This window comes from Mytilus edulis, chromosome 12, assembly GCF_963676685.1.
Source record: "Mytilus edulis chromosome 12, xbMytEdul2.2, whole genome shotgun sequence".
NCBI lineage: Eukaryota > Metazoa > Mollusca > Bivalvia > Mytilida > Mytilidae > Mytilus > Mytilus edulis.
In genome coordinates, this window is record NC_092355.1 from 9,309,480 (window position 1) to 9,326,793 (window position 17,314).

At 31.1% G+C, this 17,314-nt stretch overlaps 1 protein-coding gene across 2 annotated transcripts in view; it reads right to left on the reverse strand.

Moving 5' to 3' along the window:
- LOC139499667 (X-ray repair cross-complementing protein 5-like) overlaps positions 1-17,314 on the reverse strand; it is a 99,864-nt gene that overhangs the window by 14,193 nt on the left and 68,357 nt on the right. The window contains exons 17-21 of one of the 2 annotated variants that reach the window (XM_071288418.1): positions 5,961-6,033; positions 4,692-4,804; positions 4,048-4,144; positions 3,065-3,204; positions 1,462-2,517 (exon numbers count right to left, since the gene is read on the reverse strand). The exons of the other annotated variant lie outside the window; for it this stretch is intronic. Of the exons in view, the coding sequence (XP_071144519.1) occupies positions 2,503-2,517; positions 3,065-3,204; positions 4,048-4,144; positions 4,692-4,804; positions 5,961-6,033 (438 nt within the window). The 3' untranslated portion in view covers positions 1,462-2,502. Of the gene's footprint in view, positions 1-1,461; positions 2,518-3,064; positions 3,205-4,047; positions 4,145-4,691; positions 4,805-5,960; positions 6,034-17,314 lie in introns of those variants that run through there. 2 annotated transcript variants of the gene reach the window in all.

Genomic DNA, 17,314 nt, shown 5'->3' on the forward strand with positions numbered 1-17,314 from the left:
TAGTTCTGGTTTTGAAACAAGCGTTATTCATTTTTTAGAATTGTCATAGTTGGACTTAAGTAATCTTCTTTTGTTACCTGTCCAATTATATTGTGTTGGCAGTCTCAGCGACAAAAGTTAATCATATCTTTTATCTTCTTATTAATCAAATTCACTATCAATATTGTACTAACTGAATGTTGGTCATTCCTTGAACATATATATTGATATACTGTTTCCAGGTCATACCTGAGTTATTATCATTTAAAAGTGTCAATGAGTATTATCATTTAAAAACAATGAATTCTTGAAAAAAATTACACTTTGTAATTTTATTTTTTTTCCAGTGTATTTTCACATGTTCCAGCTTCCATTTTTCTATGTTGGAACAACCGTGCCAGTGGAGAAAGTATCTCTCAGTTGATTGCATTTCCTATCACGATTTCATTTATAGAAGGTTGCTGCTCAGTTTGAATTTACCTTTGTTATCTTTTGCCTCTCTTTTCCAAATTTGTAATTTTACATGTGCCACTGTCTAATTTTACATATTTCACTTTGTAATTTTACATGTGCCACTGTCTAATTTTACATATTCCACTATGTAATTTTATATGTTTCATTGTGTAATTTCTCATGTTTCATGTGTAATTTTACATGTTCAACTGTCTAATTCTCCAAGTTCCTCTATTATTCAACATGGGTTACTGTGTAATTTGATATGTTCCATTGAATTATCTTAAATATTTCATGGTGTAATGTTATTTAATGTCCATATAAAGCTATATTACACCTGACACATTTTGTCACATTAACTGTTCGATGGGAGATAACCAAAGCTTTATCATACAACTTTTAAATACTTTTTCTCTTTCCATATCATATTCTGTATGAATAACCGAATGTACGTTTATGTTTGTAATTATGATGGTAAATGGTAAATTACAAATATTGTGTTGAGTAGCATACATTGTATATTAATGGTTTTTGTTTTTTGGTGAACTATGGAGTTGGTGACAGATATTAGATAGCTACACATTTTGTTTAACTTATATAAACTCATATGTTGCATTCTCTATTTTTTTTTTATTTTGAGGTCATTTGAAATTTTGATTTTGCCTTTTGACAAATGACTTCCAAATTTCAAATCTTTCAAATTTCCTAGGAGTTAGGTATTTTTTTTAATTATTTTTTATTAATGTAGCATTGACATAAGTTTGCTGACAACTTAGTTTCTTAGAGAGAATATATTCTTTTAACTTTAATAGCTCTGCTTTAAAGAGCTAATTGAAGTTTATAAATTATAAAAAAATTTAATCAAACACAACTGACCATATATTGAACTAGGGACACAGATGTGGACTGGTAGCTTCAAGACCAGCTAAGTTAAGGATATGGATTTAAAAATTGAAGATGATACTGCAACTCGAAAGAGACAAATTTAAGAGTTTTTTTTATATTATTCAAGCATACACAAAACAGACATGATATTTATTGGTTTGTTTATTCACATATAAATCTATGATACACAAAACAGATATGATTTTTTTTATTTTTTATTTACACATACAACGCTTCAACACAACAGATGACATATAAAACAAAAGCATTCATTAAAAAAAATATATTTAAGCTTTTAATTAGATTTTTCAAGTAAATTCAGCAAAAATACCAGATGCAAAAAGTATTTACATGTACTGCTCGAGAAGTAAAAAGTTTGACATAAGTAGGTGAGGTATGAATGGCAGTGGTGGATCCAGAATTTTCATAAGTATGGGACCACTGACTGGCTAACAGGGGCCTGCTCCAGTCATGCTTCAGTGATTCCCTAAATAATCAAACAAATTTCACAACATTTTCTAATTCCACCTTCAAACAGAAATCTTGGAAAAAAGCAGTAATGTATTCTCGACAGAAATTGATTCAAATAAAGTGCTGCCTTCTAGAAATATATACTGTAAAGTCAGAAAGTATTGTAGGATTTTATAATCATAAATTAAGAAACTGGTCGAGTATTGCAATAATATGAACTCTCATTCTGATATTGGGATACAATTGTATCTGTTTGCAGATTTTCATGAAATTGCAAAAATAAATCTTGCATTGCTGTCCTTTCTTCAAAAATGATTATAATAAATGAACCCAATAATTTCTGAGTTTACAGTAGCATATTCGATTAAAAAATATACATGACCTCTTGCTTTATGATATAATTTTTCATAGATATTTACTACACCTTTATTTTAATTCATATAATATCTATGAATCAATTCACCTTTACATAATTTTGTTTTAAAAGACATGATATCAAGAAATTGAAAAAAAACCTACTAATTCTATTAATCTAATCTGACATAAAACAAATGCCTAAATTCCTGTATAAAGATTGAACCAACTTTCTTGATCCAAGATCACTGGATATTTGATATACATAACTACTGTTTTATATCAATTCACAACATCTCACATTTGATGTTGTTAGACTTGCTGCCTTCTTTGTCTGCCAATTGCATTATTACTATTTCATCACATGTTTTCCAGCTAAAAAATAGAAAAAAAAAAACAAATGCATAATTTCACATTAAGAAAAGAAAAAAACTTTCACTAATGTGATATATAAAGGGAAAACAAGCTGAGAATATGACAGTCAGAAAACAAGCAGACCTGCCAACTTTCCCAATTTATGGGGGATATTCCCCTTGAGAGGCTGTGACATCATCCTTATGATACTTCATTATATAGACCTTATTCCTTTAAAAAAAAAAGACATGCAGAGGAGCAAAATACATTCCAAAACATTCTAAGCCATAGATGTTCTAATTACTAGTCATTACACTAACAACATTTATGTGTATGCATTGGAATCTCATGTGATTAAAATTCTAAATGAAAAATTTAAGTTGGCAGGAATGCATGAACAGTTGAAGAATTGCTTTTTTCTCGATTGCATGTAAATGTCATCTCTTCCATTCTAACACAATAAATCACTCTTCTTTCTCTCATGAATTTCATATCCAATCAGAATCATTGTAACAGTTTCACTCCCTTTTTGTATCCAATTAAATAGACTGTAACTTATCATACATACCATGTCTTCTGCATCATCATCAGCTGGTGTTTCTTCTGTCTTTGGTTTGTCTTCTTCTTCGTCTTCTGTGAATTTCTTCCCTTCTTCAACACTGACATCGCTTTCTTCACTCTCAAGTTTGGTTATCAAGGACAGATTTTCTACAATGTTGGAAATACTTCTTAAAATTTGTAGAATTTATCTTTTTCTTCCTCCAAAATACAGAAGTAGACTCCTCAGTACTTGTGTGCTATGTACATATTGACTTAATTGAAATTCATATAGATAAAATAACATATACATGTTTTGCAGTGGCTTTGGTAGTTTAAATAAGAAGTGGATCCTTCAAATGTAAAAGTGGATATGCCACTTTTGAAGGATTGCAGGATGTCAGACATACCTATTCCTTCAGGTAGTGAATTCCAATAAAAAATAGTGTAAGGATATTATGAAAATTTGAATCTCTTAGTCTTTAATGGTTGCTAATTGCCAAAATTTATGTCTCCCCTAATATGTATAACATATTTGGTTAAATTGTCCTTTGGAACTTCTAATAATCCCCAATTAATTTTATATAGCAAAGTTAATCTATTTTTTCTTTCGGCTAATTTGCATAATTTCCCATTGCAAAGAATCTATCATGTTTATCATTATCATACACTGTGAAATTCATTAATTCTATTCTATGCTTTTTATCTCTTTTAATTCTATTAGAAATTGTAGATTAATTATTCATTGGCTACTATTTTAGAAGAATTTGTGAGTTGAACTTGAAGTTATAAGCAAAATACAAATTTCCTAAAGGACTGAATGTAGATCTGATAAAAGAACGAATTCAAGTATTCAGAAATAGCATTTATCCTCATTCAAAAAATTATTTCTCACAATAAGCATATCCACTGTAAGTTGAAATGATGACTGAAACAATGAAGCAATTTAACTTCTAATGGGGCTGTTTGTTCAAATTGTCTTTAACAAGTATATTGAGAAATAACAGCATTTACCTGTGACTATTTCATCCCAGAAATCTCTTCTTCCTTTCTGTATCAATGTGTCTTTAAACTGTCTCATGTATATATTAAAGGATTTAGCTTCCATTTTCTACAAATACAAAACAATTATTGCAATACCTATGTCTTGCATTTTGCAATAAAATTCTACCACTTTCCTAACAGACAAGAAAGGAGAAACTTACATATAAATCATGGGGAGAAGATACATTCAGATGAAAGAATTGTAATGAAAAATTCCAGAAGAGCTTTTTGGAAATATGGTGAGGCCAAAAATCTACATCAAACAAAGTTATTAAACATCATTCTATTGTTTAACAAGTAAATAATGGGTAAACCTAATGATTGTTTACCAAAATAAATACAATTTATCAACAAATGTTAATTTGGAGTATGTTATCGAATTTTATGTATTGGATTTGGAAACAGTGAAGAAATTGATATGAATTTTCTTGTATACCATAGACACAACGAGAATATAATATTGCAGACATCTAACAAAACTCTATTGTGTTGTGGTGAGGGCCCCAAAACATAAGTTAACATTAATTAATTACTAACCTTAATACACTGTTCCCTCAAAGTCTTCAAGCAATCAATAGCTTTTGGGTAGAACTGAGCTGAAAAGGAACACTAACCTTAATACACTGTTCCCTCAACGTCTTCAGGCAATCAATGGCTTTTGGGTAGAACTGAGCTCCAAACGAATCGGTTACTATTTGTTGTATTCTCTTCTGCATCTGTTTACTAGCTGTAATATAATGTATAAATAACTGTGAAGATTTATAGACTACATTGGATGTTAAATAGAATACAAAGCTAAAAGATTACTAATCTGAAGTAATGAAGATAATAATTAAGAATAGAGCACTTTCGAGTTCATCCATCACAGGAAAAAACTCATCAATTATGCACGCCTTTGTGACGTCATTTACCAGATCCTGTATCCCTGCACTATTAAAGTTCACAAAGCGTCTTAGTGATCGTCATTGTGCAGGATAAACTAGAACAAATGTTTTGTTTTGTAAGTACTAAATCACAATTCCCTAATGGCAAAAGTGATTGTCAATTATAAGCATTTAATTTGCCGATTCGTGCAATATAGCATTATAGTTTTCCAACCACTTACTCAACATTGGAACGGAAGTGACGATGCACCTAAAGGGAAGAATGATGTTCACTAAAACCAGAGTTTTTGACGGAAATGCATCGAACCTGAAAGTTGTCTATAGAATGCTTCTTTTTGTAATTTATTAGAGGGTTTAAGGGTTGACCTAAGTACATTTTGTATGAAGTGGGAAAATGCTTCTTAAAATGAGCACATGGTAAACACATTTAAAACTCTATAAAATTACTAAAAGAAGCATTCAATATAATATAATTTTTTTGCTAGGATTATGAAAACACAATTGCTATCAAGTTTTTTCTTTTATTTACCTGAACACTTTATTGTCAAAGCTCGTGTCATCATGAATGTTACATTTTTTATTTTGAAATGGAAGTTGATTCAAAATGATGGAAGATAACTGTTAGCCAATCAAATTAACCTATTATAATGAAATATACGTATAATGTACTTATTGATGGATGAAGTCCGGACAAACTAAACAAATATTCAGGTCAAGAACATGTTATGGTGGAGCAGGATCTGCATACCCTTCAAAAGCATCTGTCATCACTCCTTTTTTGACAGTGTTCACCAGTCTTTCTATGTTGTGTGATCTAGACTTCTTGTGGTTTAACTTTTTTTTCCATGGTGTATCAGTTGGTCTTTGACTTAATATGAGCAAGAAAGTCCTTTTGGTGTCATCTACCACTTATAATCTCAATTTAGACTTGTGTAAAATCTTTGTCTTATGCATGTAAAATATTATCTAGTAGATAAACCTGTATGACCTTCAACTTACCTTCATCAAATCTATCCACATCTTTTCTGTTGACTAATGCCAGATAATCTTCTACAGGTGTGACTGTCCCTACCTGCAATAATAGAGAGTTTGTATTCAAGAATTTATTAACTATAGAAATACAGCAACATTATATTTTACCTTATACGAAACCATTACCATGTCTGCATGGTCAGTAGCCAATTAAATAAGACACTTCAATATGATAGTTGTTTTCCATTCTTTCGATGTGTTTGAGTTTTGGATTTTGCCATTTGATAACAGACTTTCAATTTTTGTTTGGCTTCTCATTCTACTGCACTTATAAAAGTAAAACTTACAACCAGACCATTGATGAGCAAAGGCAGAGAAAAAGGTCTTATGATCTTTCATATGAAATGAATGAAAAAATTGTATGATAAGAGTAATGGAGATAATTTCGAAAGATAATGTCAGAGGGGATATATAAAAGTAAAATATTTCAAAAATATTTTGAGAAATGAAGAGGGCACTATACAAAATAATTTAATGCACACACAGAATAGACTTAAAAAAACCCCATTTTATATAACCATTTGTGAAGGTCCTACAGTGACCAACTGATGCATATTTGAAAAGGAATTTAGAGTTATCTTAATTGACAATCATACTAAATCTCCTTATTTTTAGATAATTTGGAAAGGGTTTGAAAACATATGGAAAATGTGCACAGCAAATTCTCTTCAAAATCCTCCTTAAAGTTACGAACAAAAATATTTCCATGTGGCCTTAATTGTTAAACTAGAGTCTTTGGACATTCCATATTCTATAAATAGAATTGTTTAACTCAAAAGGTAAAATTGGGTCAAGAGATATATTATCAGACAGTAGCAAATACGAAATTTTGCCATAAATTGTGATTTTGTAGTTTTACCAAAATTTTAAACACATATGTTTAGATAATATCTTTTCATTAGTAAAATTGAAAAAAAACCAAACTTTTTGCTTCTTTTAAGTATAAAGGTTTATGCCTTTGGTGCAATAATTTAGCTGCAAAAACTCTATTTTAGTGGATAAAATGCTATAATAATGGCTTAACTAAGTGAACTGGTACTTTCCTAACAGATTTTTCCCAGCAGTGGGAGTTTTTTTCCTGTAAAGTTTAAGGTTTCATCTTTCGGATTATGTAATAATATTCTACTGTTCGCGATAAAAATTTCACTGTTCGGGGGGGGGGGGGGGGGGTGTTGAAATTAGTGGGGATTATTAGAATAATGATACTTAAAGAAGTGGTATTTTTGGAAGGAAATGGAGGTATGATACTTAAACAAGTGATTTTTATGTCATTATCCTAGATTCAGTACAAGGTCATCCATCACCTGACATGACCTGGTCATCCTAGACAACACAGATGTTGGTTCTGATAATTTTAGAAACATAATAAGTCCCTGGATCATTAGTATTCTATATTTTAAACTACAATAAAATTAATCACTAAGTCCAGTGATAAATGTGTACTACTTAAATATGTGATTATTAAAGAAAGACAACTCTTGTTTCCATCCTTTATGAACATAATGTTATTTAGAAAATCACTCATTTAAGTAAGTCCCCTGACTGATTATGACATTTAAACTGTATATTTTTACACTTCCCTTCTTTGTGCCAAAGATCAGGCTGTTATTGTGGTTTTCAATATTTAAAATTGTCTATAACAGCCCCAATCAATACTCCTCAAGCAATCACTACTATGAAATACTAAGCTAAAATTTACAATAAAACATTGGTTGATTGGGAAAATTATTTCTTAAAAAATGAATAATTTTGGTTTGTTTATCAATTTTAAAATAAATTCATTATAGAAATTTCTAAGTAAAACAGACAGAAACATATGTGAAACCTCATCACATGAATTCAAGTTCAAATATTTTATAGGCATATAATGTTTTACTCCATTCACATATTCACTGGGGTAAAGCTGATGACCGTAACTGCATTCACGGTCATCCCAAGATGTCGGACGAAAAATTAGGTCAGTTTCTGTATTGTCTGTTAAAGTGTTTCTATATCATTTTCTTTACAAATCATACATTGAAACGATGTAAATTTATAAAAGAATCACTCGGAAATCACTAATTACTTCTGAGAAATGTGCATGAAACGGGAAATTCGATTTGAAAAAATCGCCAAGATGACCGTAAATCACAATCGAGATGACCGTAACAGAATCAACGATTCATAACAAGGCTGACCGTAACTGCTTTTAAGATGACCGTAATTTGTAAATGATGACCGTAACTTTTAAAGGATGACCCTCAATTCTAAGAAATATCCGTATTTATATAACTATCTTTTTGTATCAAATGATTAATCGTGTTGGTATACACATATTAATATGAGAGTTTTATCCTATAGGTAGAAGAAAATAAGACGTGCTTTAAATGCAAAGATTACCATATGTATCTTTTTTACAGTAGAGGGTTCAATTTTTAAAATGAATTTGCCAAAAGACATGCAAATGAACAGGAAGGGAAAACATGCTACAAAAGCGCGATAAAATGACACCTTACCAGCATAATGAAAAAAATGCGGTGCACAGCCTTCAACTGCTCGACAGAAGATTTTTTTGTTTCTGGGATTCCTTTTAATGACATATAATAAATACACATTTTTAAAAATGCCAAAAAATTGCATGTACACCCATTGATATTATATCGTCTTTCATTTGGTCGTGCAAATAAAATAACAGAAATATTTTGAAAATATCATTCGAATAAACTAGTGAAGGTGAGCTCCAGCAAAGTAGATCCTTAAAATAGTATTGTACGAAAAGCGTATCACAAGGCGGAACGTTGTCAATTTGTATATATATATACAGAAATGTTATTCATACAGTCAGGATTCTACTTCTTCAAAATTATCTCCCCATTACGCCAGTTCATGCTCACAATCGTAGAAATGGAAGCCGTTGTAGGGATGACGCTCTGCCAATTTTGATCTTGAAAACTGATAAATTTATCCACATAGCACCATTACGATCGATCGTTATATGTCAGTTATATTTTAAAAGACAAATGTATCTACTAGCTAATGAGCATTAGTTAATGATCTTGTCTGCATTGATTCAACTTAAAAGTATTGTCTGTTTGGATGTCAGATGGAATTTTTGAAAATTCTTAAGCATTTAAAAAAATTCTAATTAAATATTTCGTGGAAGGGCAGACTAAACATTTTCAGTGGTTGAAGATTATAAACCCTAGTTATCACACACAACAAATTCATATTTTTTCGAAGATATCCATTTTCATCATCCAAATTAAAAGACTGTCGTCAAGTACTTTTAGAAAAAAAATAGCGATTCAAACACACCTACTCTGTTTTTGTGATTCATTAGATAGGTATCTCAATTGACCCATATATTTCATCTTTTTGTACTGTCATTTTTTTACGTTATAAAGTCAACCTGTAGCTTTGATATATAATAATGATAGAATCTGAAGCGAGATGCTATATAAAATACTCTTGCTTTGTACGTTTTAAAGACAAAATATACACCCCAAACATGCCCTAACATAAAAAGGTGCACTCGATTTTTCTCTTTTCGATACAATCGTTACCTGTTTTGGGGAATTTTTTCTTGATTCACATAATGGAAGGGCAGACACGAAAATTTCTGAACTAAAAGATTGATATGTTCTCCGTCCGTGATAAAAAAAAATCGGAGGTTATGCATTTTCTACATCCAACTTGTAGATACTATATATAAAAAAGAAGATGTGGTATTATTGCCAATGAGACAGCTATCCAGAAAAGACCAAAATGACACAAACATTAACAACTATAGGTAACCGTAAGGCCTTCAACAATGAGCAAAGCCCATACCGCATAGTCAGCTATAAAAGGCCCCGATAAGAACCATGTCGTCGACTTGATATCTTACTGTTTTGCATTACTATGTAATAGATACATTGAAAACTTATGCAAATGGTGTTTTTAAAATAAGAAAATTGTTGTTTTATTTGTTTTTATTAACTTTTTAAAATTTTGTTACTATATCAAACATTACAGTTAACTTTTATCCCTTTCTCGATAAACACAGAGCTTCGATTCTTTTGTTCTATTTCAAAAGTGTTTCCGCCTGCATATATCAAGACAAATTAAGATTTTAATCTGCTTCCTCTGGAACCATACACATGGGCTCGATTACCAAATATTCATATGTATTATTAATGTTTTTAATGCTCCATTTATTGGCATTATGTTTTTCTGGTATGTGCGTACGTTCGTCCGTTCGTCTGTTTGTTTGTCCGTTTGTCCAGCTTCAAGTTAAATAAAATTGAAACTTAGTACACATTTTCCCTATGGTATGATCTTTTTAATTCTAATGCCAAATTACAGTTTTATCCCATTTTCATAGTCCACTAAACATAGAAAATGATAGTGTAGATGAGGTATCCGTGTACTAGGGACACATTCATGTTTCTTCAAATTTTCGTCGTATCGCAGTCAATTTGTGTTAAAATTTTAACGTCGATATCAATAAATATTTCATTGTTTACGAGAAATATGCAATTTACTATCATTGTTATAAATCCTAAATATGGCCAATTATATTATAGTTTAAAAAAAGAAATTTATGAAACATATTTATATCCGCTAACCGAGTCCCTATTGAGATCGACAAACTCAACAAAAAAGCTTTGAATACAATACGGATATTTCTTAGAATTGATGGTCATCCTATAAAAGTTACGGTCGTCCTATATAAATTACAGTCAGTCTTTACAAATTACGGTCATCCTTTACAAGTTACGGTCATCTTTTTACCAATCACGGTCATCCTTGTTTTATGTTACGGTCATCTTGAAAATATTTTGATTATGATTTACGGTCATCTTAACGATTTTTTCAAATCGAATTTCCCGTTTCATGCACATTTCTCGGAAGTAATTAGTGATTTCCGAGTGATTCTTTTATAAATTTACATCGTTTCAATGTATGATTTGTAAAGAAAATGATATAGAAACACTTTAACAGACAATACAGAAACTGACCTAATTTTTCATCCGACATCTTGGGATGACCGTGAATGCAGTTACGGTCATCAGCTTTACCCCAGTGATATTGTGTCTACTTAAGAATTTTTAGTGATACTTGAATGAAAAAAGTTTTATTAGAAGTCTAATCAAGTATGAAGTTGAAGAGCAGCCACTGAAACAAAATTTAAACAAAGTTAAGGCAACCACAATCATGAATGACATGATTAAAAAAAAACTACTTTAAGTGCATTATTTTAGCAGGTTTTGCCATTACAGATCAACTAAGGACTGAATAGGAATAAAGAGTTAACAAAGCATGAAATGAAGCTCAGAGTAATTCACTCAATTTGAATATTTTGTTTTCTAATCCTCTGTGTGTTTGAGCTTTTGATTTTGCCATTTTTGGTAAAGGACTTTCACTCCTTTTCAGTTTTTTACCTATTCATTAAACTGCACTCATATGTTTAAAACCAGACACTTGAGCAAAGGCAGAAATTTTGACAGCAACAGAAGGTCTCAAGGTTTTCATGAGTGTAAAATTGAATCATAAGAGTGGTGGAAATAATAAGAATTTGAAAAGATTTTGTCAGAAGGGATATAAAAAAGTAATACAAAGGGTGTTGAACAAAATGTTTTAATGCACACTCACCGAGTAGATAAAAATAACCTGTTATCACAGAGATACATAAGATATGTCTCAGTTTTTAATAATTTGATAGTGCAAACGTTGAAATTAAAGCAGTAACATGTTAACCTGTAAATTTTGCAAATATTCAAAGTCAATTAACCATAACTGAAGGTACATGGCTAAACAATCTCTACAGAAATGAGATGTGCCAATGCTAATACAACTGCATACCAAATACCATTGATTTATCATAAGTAGTTCCCTTTCAACAAAACTCTACCCAAACTAATACGTATAAACAAAGCAAACTTTCAAAGTCAATAAAGCATAACTGAGGGGGCAGTGCCAAATAATCTCAATGGATATGAAATGTGCCAATGCTAAAACAACTGCATAATAAAGATCTATGACTTACTACAAGTCGTTCACCATAAATAGACCTAATCACAAACTAACAGATTGTGACTGCCACCGCCACCGCAGCCCATGGAATAAGCATACCTTTGTCTCTCTTTTTGACTATCAAGCAAGAGAAGAAAAAAAACCCATCTTAACGCTAATTGCTGAAGGCCCTTAATATTGACCTCTTGATGCTTATTCATGTCATTTGGACTCTTGATTTATAGATGTCTCATTGGCAATCATACCAAATCTTCTTATTTTTATATTATATGATATAGGGTTAAAAAATATAATGAAAAGTTTAAAATGTGCACAGCAAATATTTTTGTATTCTTTTTAAAACACTTGTGGTTACAAAAAAATATTTACATGTTGCCTATATTATTGAACCCAAGGATTTAAATAAACTCCATGTTTCAGACTTAATAGGTAAGCCCACCCCTCCAAAAATCCTACTATTGTCCGATATCAAATCTTAAAGTTCGTATTTGAGCTCAAAATGAATATTAAAAGTGAGAAACGTGACAATCAATAGTGTCAGATTGAGGAAACGTGCATACACTACAAATTAAATGGCATTTCGATGACCTCCAAATGTATGGAGTGCCAATGATGCCAAAATAATGGTGGTCAGGATACGGCCCTAATATTACGGCCCCCGCACGACAAGGGTTAAGTGATCAATACAGAAAAATACTGGTTCGGTTTATGATTTTCATTGTTCTTTTGATAAACTTCACTATTAAATCCAGCAAAACCTTGGTTGATTAGGAAATTTATTTGAACTTTATTCCTCAAGCATTATTCAGCTTTTGTAGCTCACTATACAGTATAGGTTTAGCTAACTATTGAATGTCCAACAGTGACCTATGATAATAATCCATGTTATTTTGACTCTTTTAGAGAGTTGGCTTATTGGCTTTAACACCAAATCTCTCTATTCTTATATTACTTTATATTGGGTTAGCAAACATACTGAAAATTTGAAAATGTTCACATCAAATATATTTTAAAATTATTACTCTTTTCATTTATTGCCTTGTGGTAATAAAGCAAACAATGATTACATGTGGCCTATATTGTTTAACCCAAGAATTTAAATAGATTTATTTGGACTTCCCTATCTTATTATTAGAGTGGATTAACTCAAAGGGTAAACTAAGGACATCAGGTAAATTATGACATTTAAATGTATATAAACAGCAGGTATAAATCATACAGTTCCCTTCTTTGTGCCTCACTAATTCAAAACTGTTGAAATATAGTTAGGACTACTAGTAAATAAGTCATTAGTCAAAATATTGTCAAAGGAAAAAGGTCACAATTTCCACACTTAGGAAAACAGGGATGTATATTCATTTTCCATAATGTATCTTATAATATTTCTATATAGTGATGGACATAGTAAAAAGACTTAAACAGGTTAGTTTATTTAAACATTTGAAAAAAAATTCTGCAGAACCCAATGTCTTGCTGTTAATCATAGGTTCAACATTTATGAGGAAAACAATCAATAAAAATATTCCTATAGATATCATCTTTGATTTTAAGAATCATCTGTCCAAGTTTGATAAAAATCAAGGATAGTTTATGAATAAAATAAATGTTTTAAAAACTTTAACTGCAGACTGTATGTAATGTTAACTGAAAGAAAAATAAAGTCCATTTATAAGTAAAATACGAATAAACAGATACAAAGTTTTCTTCTAGATAATAGCTTTTGATCATAAACTGATATCACAGTTTTGTACAAATCCAGTATAGTATAAGAAAGTTTAATATTGATATTTTAAAAACTTTAACCTCAGAGTGAATATTGTTTCCTTGCAGAAAAACTAAGTCCATTGATACGTAAAATAAGAAAAAAATTATTTCTAAATACTATCTTATGATCATGAATAAGCTTCTGTCGTTTTTTTTTTGGTTTGGTACAAATCCAGGATAGTTTAAGAAAGTTAATAAAATTTAAAAACTTTAACCACCAAGTGAATGTAATGTTTCCTTGCAGAAAAATTAAGTCAATTTATACATTAAATATTGAATGTCGCGGCCGACAAGGACGATGACAACGCCTACGACAGAATGTAAGATTGCTATGTCCTGTTTTTTCACCAGTCAAAGTCTCCACAAAAAATAACTTAAGTTTCAACTCTCTTGGGCAAAATTTGCCTTCCATTCAGATATAAAAATAAGGAGATGAGGTAGGATTTAATACTCAACAACTATTCATTTATTTATAAGACCAAAAGATAAAAATATACACAACTACTGGCCATCATCATCACCATGATCATGCCATTCAGTATTCAACAAGATAGATAAATGATCTTATCTAATGTAAAGCTGAAAAAAAAACATTAAAAATAATCCTAAAGCTTATATTTATCTTCTTTTAGCATGTTTATGAATTTATCAATGCCAAGCAAATTTTATTATACTTTAAAGATAGCGGTAAGACTATTTGTCTAGACTAAGTTTAAATTCAGACCATCATATAAGGATAATCACACATGCCTATTGGTGAGGACGTTCTCTGCTTGGTTTCTCTGTGCAGTTGCATTAATGGCAGTCCAAATATAATACACATTAATTGATCACTGAATCCAGATTTGAATTCATAGATTTTATTTCAGGAATAAAGACAGGAATTCAGAATAATCTGAATTTGAACACAAATATGCCAAATATGTAAAATAAAACAGAGTTATATGGTAAAAGTTGAAACAAGCATGGCTACATTAGATTCTACTGCAGTATGGTACCCAGGATTGTCCATTATACATGACCAACGTTTTGCCCATAGAAGACTCATATCAAATTCTGATGAACCATTCTATTTTCCTGAATCCATTTATAAGTATTTAGGAATTTGGAGGAGATTTAATAAAGGGTCAATCTCACTATCAACGATGAGAGATGAACTAGAAATATGTGAACAGGAAATACTGGAACCAAATTGGTACAACATTGACCTTGTTATTACAAACGTTACAGAATCAATTACAACATTACTACACATCTTCCAAGTGCTCTCTGTATCAAGCCAATATTACAAAAAGTCCTGTGTACTTTCGGAACTAACCATACAATTAGCAAAAAAGTCAGAATCGGATTTATATAATATTTATAATGAATATATAGACCAGCTTATAACCAGGAAGTCAATGGTAACAGAAGAGGACTTATGTATTGGAGAGATAGATCCATACTATGAATTTCAATTAAAACTTTGCTTCAGAGAAAAACTAATTAAACAGGCGAAAAATAACAATTATAATGAAATCATGGTTGGAAATGTAGATTTTGTGATGTCGATGATTACAAAGAAAGAATATAAAAAAATGTCTAAAACGTGCATATTTCTCCTACACATGTTAGCAAGGCAACAACCAGGAGGAATATTAAAACAAGAAGAATGTGATAACCCATGTGATCAAATAAACACACAGTGGACCAATGAAGGCTACAAGATTAAAAAGCTCATTGGTTTTCTCTCTCGTCTAATGTCCATGCTGCCAGAATATGAATTAGATGAAACAATAACCTACTATCTGCTTCTAGTTAAAAATCTGAAGCTAGATATTACTCCAAAATATTTGCATTCTGTGAAGACAGATCCACTCTTAAAACTGCTGTTTAAACTTTTTTGGTGTGGAAAACTGATCAATAAAGGTTATAAAGACAGTAATATAGTGAACAGATGTCTAAATGACTTTTGCAGGGAAAATAAAGCTAAATGTACAGCTCAGATACTCAGCATAACTGATTATTTATCAGAAAAAAGTTTACTAAAAGAGTTCTTACAATGCTTTTTAAGAAAAAACCTTATAACAGTTACCTCTATGGCAACACAAACACATGGTAACCAGGGATCTGGAAAGAGTAAACAAGATATGATTTATGCTCACTGTGCTTGTATTTATAGTGGTAAAAAAATGAAGAATGTTGACATCAATCAATATTTAAGGAAGTTGAATATGAAAGGACCTGAAGATGAAAATAAGTCAGAAATGCAATCAGAACAGGTTAAGCTGTTGATACTATTTATACTTCTTCTATTAGTGACAGCTCTTGGACATAAATCAGCCAAACTAAAAAAGTACCTAGCACTAAAATATGAGTACGACATGGCATGCTTGTATTTACTGTGGTGTTCAGGGGACATTGAGGTTCACCCAGGACCTCAATGGAGAACAAAGCAGTTGCAGCACAATTCTGAACGAGAGAGGAAGTGGCTCCAAGACATAAACAGTATCCTTCTAAAACTTTACTGGGGAATACCAACTCAGTCAAAGTCAAAAAACCTATGGCAAAAAGGCAATCAACCAGAGCAATGGCCCTCAGATAAACCATTTTATGACACCAAAAATGCTTCAAAGGATGCTGTAGGCAACAAGATAACAGATTATGAAATTCTGACATGTTTGTTGGAATGTTTAAAAAAGAAAGAAGTAGATATACCTCAAATATACCAATCTGAAATATCAGCATGGACAAATAAAAATATTCAATTGTTACATAAACTGCAGGTTTTTCGAATTGAAATGGAAAGAATCAAGACAGCATCAATCAATTTATTTTTGTCAAATTTAGAAGATGATGCAAAAAGCTTGCAAAATATCAATGTTAGCCTTGAGAAACTCACTTTGGACAAAATGCAAATAGGTCAACTGATTAATGACCATAGACAAAAAAAGCAGGCAGAAATCGTAGCTGACATAACCCGTGATTTAGCCAATACACTATGCAGATTGGCCAAAGGAACAGATCCTATGGAAAAAGGGGATGGAATATGGAATACACCACCACCAGTCGACTGGCCAGATGATGTCCCATTTTTTAACCCCAAAAACAGAGGAAAAAACAAGGACAAACCCAAATGCCCTGATACAGTACTTGTCTGTACTTTCCTAAAACTGCAGCATCTGAGAATTCCTGAGAATCTTCAACAAATAGTTGATGCATACCAAACTTTGTTCAATTGTACAGATACTAACAGAAAAAAGAAAAACAAGGAAAAACTATGTAGATTATATACTGTACAATCAAATTGGGAAAAGTTGGATTGTTCTTTACACAATTTATATAAAGAAGGTCTATTTTCAAGAGAAGTACATGTCATTTTAAACCAATGGTGGAAAACACAGTCAGTTGATGAGCATGCTGAACATAATTTAAAGAATGCTATTGTAAGATCTGATGAGAGACCGCATATTACAATAGACATAACAAAAGTTTTCAGAGCAGATTCCAATCTCCGACATATCTCTTATACCATTCATATCAAAGATGCTTTTCTTAATATAAAATGTACTACAGTTAATCCA